Genomic DNA, 7,193 nt, shown 5'->3' with positions numbered 1-7,193 from the left:
CCCCCCCCCCCCCATTGAAGTTGCGTTTTTGTTCATATTTAATGATGTTTATTTTCAGTTTTTACTTAATGTTCGGTAATGCGTTTCGTCATTAGTTCTTACTTAGTTTATGTCCAGTTTTTGTGAAGTTCATTTTCAGTTTTTGTGAAGTTATTTCTAGTTTCTCTATTTCTTCATTAGTTCTTTACTTAGTTTATTTCCAGCTATTGACCAACTCTGCTGGTTTTTAACAAACAGCAAGCTAGTGGGTGTTTTGTATTTGGAGTAGTGTGTTTTGTGCTAAACATGTTCTGTATGGAAGTTCAAAAATTTACTTCCACTGTTAATGTCCTCATTTTGCAAATTAATTTATCAAGCTACGATTGTTGGTGTTCTATTGCTTAATGCTTTCATGTTAGCAGTGATAAAGTTTACCTATTCAATAACATACTTGAAGGGGTGAAATTGTTTCTGGAAAATTAATGAAATGAGGTGGAGGTGGGGGGAGGGGTGAGAGTAATTATGATTTAGGAATTTAGTCTATCTGGCAGTGAAAAAAAGTAATTAGTAATTGACATGCAATGTGGCATCCACATGGCATTTAGCAACTTCCGTTAATAAGAAATATACTTTTGACCCAATAGTTTGACGGGAAGAGTAGTTTTGAACCGAAATATAGTTTAAAAATATATAAGCTATTTTGGATAGTTTAAGGATATTTTTAACCCTTTTCCATTTATAAAAAATAATTGGGACACGTTAGAGATAGTTAAAGTAAATTATGAATTGAAACAAGTTTCCAATACTCACTTTTGTATCTTGTTGTTATCATCGGTCACACGCTTCACCACATCAAACCAAGCATCTGGAGAACTACATATTGGCCGTTCAAAACAGTCCTACAAAAGTAAAAATTAATTGACCAAAACTATAAACTAATCATAGTTATGCTTAGTGCAAGTATTTTTATGTTTCTCATTGAAATAAATGTCTGTAGCTCTAGAAGATAGACCCCCTCCAAGAACATAGCCACATCAACACACCCGAGCATGGAAACACCACCCCCAAGACGAGACGACCCACCAGGACCACCAGATGAAAACAATAATATGATAGAGAATGTTATATTCTGTTATTTTAATGAATAAACAAACTATGGAATATGGTAGAGGGATCTTATCCCTCGAGTGGTACTTGTCCAGACCGAGTCAAGGGAGCACATCTGTAAAGTTGCCATTCCTTTTGTAGTAGGTGGGCACGACACCTTAGGCGCAGAGCTCTCAGCCAATTGAAGTTTACTAGGTTGTTTTTGTCCATCCTATATTAGACATTTCTACAAGAAACAACCTAGTTCTGTCATAACAAGAATATTCAAAGCAAAAGATATTCTATCATGAAAGAACAAGCTTATATGAACATCAAGGGACCTGATCGACTAATTTACAGAAAGTCTGGAGTTGTATGTTGAGAGTTGTGGCTTGTGCTAAGACATTGTAAAATCTATTTGCATTCTATAAAGGAACATAGATCATTTCAATTTGTAATATCTGTAAAGTCAAGCTCATGGCTAGAGTTAGTTGTGGTGTGTGTAGTTGAAGTATATGTTAACTAGAGATAGTTAATAGAGTGGATAATAAAGTTATTTTTTTGAGTTAATATAGTGGGTAATAAAGTTATTTTTTTTGAGTCTCGTAATAGAAGTGTTACAAGGTGTGGGGTCAAGAGTTCAATCATTGGTGATTACCGAAGGTTGTATTCACATGTTAAATGAAGTTTTAGTAATGTTGTTGAGATATCTTGTGTGACTCGTTGTAATTTTCTTCTCCGCTTAAGCAAAAAAGATTTCCATGGAAACATTCTTAATCTTTATGTTCAACTTTACTGTTCTTATCACTATTTGTCCCTTGACTTGTGGTGGATTCATATAAGCCAGTAATTTGTATTAGATCTTGAAATCTCAATATCGTCAATACCTAGAGAGGATCATTCCCAAATGAGTGCTCCACAAAACATAAAAGAAACACATTCTGCCACCAGACCCCCAATTCAATGGCCAGTAGTACTATTGTTAGAGAAAGACTAGATTGCATGATTTTATCATGGCTGAAGATAGAGAACTTTTGTACATCATTTGGGATGGACCTCATGTTCCTATGAATGAAGTAAAGGAAGGAGACATAACTTGACTTGTTTCTAAGTCTCTGAAGGAGTATAATAAGGTTCATAGGAAAAAGATAGCAAAAAAGTATAAGGAAAACAAAGAGTTAATATCTTAAAAGGTACTCAATTTATGAATTAATCTAACAAGTAATTAAGTCATTAAACTTTGTTTTGTACCAATAAAATCACTCAATTAAAAAAAATTTATCAATAAAATCACTCAACTAAATTTATCATTATAAAAATAAAATTAACATAAAAAATAAATTATTATATCATGATCTTAACTAGAATAATAAATAAATACCTTAAAATTACTATTCAAAAGATAAATGACAATATATTCTTTCATAGTTTTTTATTTTTTCTTCGTTATCATTGTCAATGAGAACCCCAAACCAATTACTCACTATGAGATGAAAACAACAATTTTAATTATTTTTCTTGTATTCACATTGCCATTAGTACACGTACAAAGTCTGAGCGTTTGATGGACTAAATGAGAGAAAAATTTAAAGCAACTGTGATGCAGTGTGTTTTGTTCGAGTATCTTTAATTCCTACAGAGAAGTATTAGTAAGCGAGAATTTTTTCAAAAAGATGTATTTAAATTTAAGCTGAAAACAAGTATTTGAAAGTTAAATTTGTATTTTAATATTTCAAAATTGTCATTCATCTTTATTATTTTATTTAATAATGAAATAGTAATTTTGAGCTATTTATTTATAATTTTAATCATAATCTATCTGACATAAAAATAATTTATTTTGTTATGTCAATTGAGTGATTTATTGATATATATGTCTAAGCTAAGTGATTTTATTGATACAAAGTATAGTTTAATGACTTTGTTAGACAAATTTCTAAAGTTGAGTGACCTTTTGAGATATTAACTCGAATCCTGGTATGTGGCATAGGGTCAAATGAATACAACCGAATTTTGACTTGTGAGTATGCCAAGGAGATCTGGAATGTTTTAAAACGGCTCATGAAGGAACAAGTCAGGTGAAAGAAAGGGTCTAAAATAGATATGCTTACCACCCCAATATGGGAAATTTAGTATGAAGGAAACCATCCAGGAGACGAATACCAGGTTCACCTCAATTACTAATGAGTCAAATTGTCCAGGTGCGACTATTTATCCAATCAAAGCAGGTATGAAAGATTCTCAAGATCCATTCCAAGTCCTGGGAAGGCAAAGTTGATGCCATTATAGAATCTAGGGATGTGAAGAGTCTTACCATGTATGCGTTGATCGAAACTTGAAAATCCACAAGCTAAACAAAAAAAAATCACTCCCAAAAAAATCATAAGAAGGAAAAGACCTTGACTCTCAAGGATTCCCAAGGTGAACTTAGTTTAGAAGATGAAGACATGGCATACTTTGCTTGAATATTTCACAAAGTTTTGAGAAAAAAAATGATGAGTATACGAAAAATGGAAGCTTGAAAATGATTTGTGTCACAAGTGTGCGAAACTAGGGCATTACATCATATATTTTCCTATGTATAAGATGAAGTACAAAGATTTTAACCTGGAGGTGATAAAGAAAAATAAAGGAACAAGGTCCCTAACAAATTAAAAAGGAGAGTTGGAAGTAACTATGTTGTCAAAAGATCTCTTGCTGCATGGGGAGACATATCGAGTAACTCTGATGAACCTAAGCACCAAGGTCAAGGATGCTTTCATAAAATTGTAGTAAAGGTTGATAAAGATGTTTTTGACTCTTTGGATACTTTTATGCCAAATCAATTGATGATGGAGATGACGAGGTAGCCCTTCTTGATATTAAACAATATCTGAACGTCTACTCCATTAAGAAATTAAAATTTTTTAGATAGTGTTCTATCTGATTGACTCACTTTATGAATTGACTGCTTAGATGGACTTTTTAAATATAATCCAAACATCTATCAAAATGAGAAAATTGCTCCGAATACTCTGATCTCTGAAAGTAAAGAAAGATTTGCATCTCTAGATGTTGAAAATTGCGATCTCAAGAAGACGCTAAAGAGAATCCCTAATCTAATTCTTTACAAAAGAATGAAGCTAGTAGGTTGCAGCTGGAACTTAAGGATAACCTAAAACAAATTTAGTTGAAGTTGATCATGTCTCTAGAGAGGAACTTGGCCTGCGTTAAGGAAGAACTGAACAAATCTCATAAGTGGACCATCTCCTCTAAAAAGTTAGCAAATCTCACTAGTCAGGATGCAACAACGGAAAGAGTCTGTGATGTTTAAAAAAGTTAGGTCATCCTTATAATCCTCACAACAAATAAGTCTGTGATAATTTGTTGTGCATCCATTGAGGTCGCAGAAGGTAGTCCCATTACCCACTAGCAAGTCCATGTTTTATATCTACTCGCATCACTACAATTGGGAATACTGCAAAAGGAATAATACAAAAGTATGTCATTTAATTTGGTCTTAGTTGAAATTTATATTCCTCCAATGTTAAGTGTGCATAAGTAGACACCTAAACGTGTATAAAACTGAACAAGTTGATGTTGTGATATGTATTATTAACCATATGTTTAGATATAATATTTATTATAGAATCATTATATATTAAGTTTTAATAGATCATATATTCGTTTATGATGTCTCTTTACTTATATAGTAGATGGTTTAGTGTATAGAGTATTAGCATATACACAATGATTAAATTATTGGTTCTTATAAGTATTAAGTTTTTTTTCACAATTTAAGATAAAAATTGGATCTTCTTGTAGCGCAAGTTTATACATAATTTATCTTGATTATGAGAATAGTTTAGTTTCAACTTCTTCTTCTAGTGCATTTTGTATATATTGAACGAGATCGAGTCGAGATAGTTGTTTTAGATTGATAGACATGCATATTCTCTAAATTGTTAAATATACTTATATTCTTAATCGTGATATAACTAGTATGATTATATATGTTAATTATGGTTTTGATTTATTAAAATGTGAGATTCTGATAGGACTCAATATATCTGGTAGATTAGATGACAATAATATATATTGGTGAAATAATAAGTTAATTGATGGAATTCATGTCTCGATATAGAGATTGATAATATGCCTTTTTGAGATGTTTGAAAGTTTTCATCGTGTCAAATCTTACAAGTGTATTTATGAATCCGAAACATTAAATAAGTTAAGCAGTTCTATAAAGTAAATTAATCTTTGAAATTAATTTGTGAATAATTTAATTAATTGATTAGTATCTAAATTTTAACATGGAGATTACATAAGTTTTTAAAGAAAAACTCTGAAATATATATAGAGGAGCGCCATTACGAATGTATAGTGAAATGAATTGTAATTATTATGATAAGAATAGTTTAAATTAATTATTTGAAATTATTTCCATAATAAGAAACCTCGGTGATTAATTTGGTGGTCCATAGAGTGTTCATATTTAACCAGAACTCACAATCTTATTTTCTAGGAAAAAGGAACAAAGAACTTACTTTGTGATTCTTGGAAAGCAGTGTCTTATTGTTCTCCTTTTTGGACCGGGAATAATTCTATATAAATTTGAGTTCTTCTAACCTAGAAAGACAATCAATTTTCTATACAATACTTCCCCACCCAAGTATCGAGAGATTTGAACTAGATCAGAGAATTGTTGTCTAACTTGTGGAATCTCTTGAAGGTCTGTCTAACTTGTGGATTCACTTGAAGATATGTACTCACGCTTAAAAAAGTAATTTCTAAATTAAATTTAAGAAAAAATTTTATGTGTTCTAGCAAGATTTTATGTGTTCTAACATAAATGTATTTGTTATATATTATTCATGTAAGCAATATGATTCTAATATGCTTCAGTTGTGCATATAGTTTTCCAAAACAGACGCATGTGTCCTACCAGACATATCACACATAGGATGCCATATAGGACGTCATTCAGAATTGGGCACGTGTTTACTTGTTTAAATTTAAACAACTTAAGTATTTACTTGTGCATATCCAAAATTATGGAATATAAATATGAATTGAAAATATTTAAATACTATGGCTAGTATAGATACGGGATGAGGTAGTGAGTTTAGCAGACGTCCATATATGTAATAATATTAGATATTCGTTGCATAGTCAACATAGTATTTTGATGAGCTTCAGCTAATAGATCGATGACTAGTAATCTTTGATTGTCCTTATAATTATAGTTTGAATATAATGTCCCGATAATATAACATTATATAGTTATATATAGATTCTAATTTGATCAGCTCATTGGATTAGTTAATATTATTGTCATTTATCACATATTAGTAACTGTAATGTCCTTTTCATGTTACAACTCATATATTGAACAAAGTGTACATTCCCTTTGATTTTCATTTAATTAATAATGATATAAAGTAAATTAGTTTATGGGTCATAAAATAGGTAGGTTAATTAAGGAGGATTAGGAGAAGTGAAGTTACCTCAATGCGATTATACAATCGCATAATGAAATTTTCGCTGATGGCTGAATATCCCTGCAAATATCGTAATAATTACTCCCCTTTTTTTTTTAACAAAAAAAAGGTTGATTCAAATAATTTATCATTTTAGATGTTGATGATGATAAAATGAGATTATTGTACGTTGATGAAGAGTAGTACAAACAAATTAATTAGGAAGGAGAAAGAAAGAAAACCTGAAGATTAGTAAAATGAGAGCAGATATGACGAAGTTTGTCAAAGGCGATGATAATGGCACAGCTGAAGTAGGTCGTGAAAGTGATGAAGAAATCTGGCACCATTCTTCAACTAACTAAGGATCGGAGGAGCAAATGCAAAGTTATTAAACCTGCATGCATATACATATATATACACAATTTCTGCCCATATAAGTGAATGGAATAATTTTGCTCATATTAAATTAAATGGATCACTCATATTTCTTTTCATTTTCTTAAATGGGTTAATATGGTCTTTAACCTATTTAAGCTCATACAAATATAAACAAAATGGGTAAGCATGAGAATCCATATTCAACCCATATAAGTGAGAAATGAAATAATTTTCTTTTAAAATAAAGAAAAAAATTGGAGTCGATTGGTGAAATATGGAAGCCGCAAG

The 7,193-nt window shown here is 31.0% G+C and overlaps 1 protein-coding gene across 1 annotated transcript in view; it reads right to left on the bottom strand.

Annotated features, from left to right (window-relative positions):
• Positions 1 to 6,909, bottom strand: part of LOC107022753 (long chain base biosynthesis protein 2a-like) — an 11,488-nt gene extending 4,579 nt beyond the window's left edge. Inside the window, exons 1-2 of the mRNA XM_027918080.1 lie at positions 6,770 to 6,909; positions 790 to 878 (exon numbers count right to left, since the gene is read on the bottom strand). Coding sequence (XP_027773881.1) covers positions 790 to 878; positions 6,770 to 6,874 — 194 coding nt within the window. The 5' untranslated portion in view covers positions 6,875 to 6,909. The remainder of the gene's footprint in view (positions 1 to 789; positions 879 to 6,769) is intronic.
• Between the last annotated feature and the right edge of the window lie 284 nt (positions 6,910 to 7,193).

This window comes from Solanum pennellii, chromosome 6 (assembly GCF_001406875.1).
Source record: "Solanum pennellii chromosome 6, SPENNV200".
NCBI lineage: Eukaryota > Viridiplantae > Streptophyta > Magnoliopsida > Solanales > Solanaceae > Solanum > Solanum pennellii.
The sequence above is the reverse complement of the archived record's forward strand: the minus strand, read 5'-3'. Positions and strand labels throughout refer to the sequence as shown.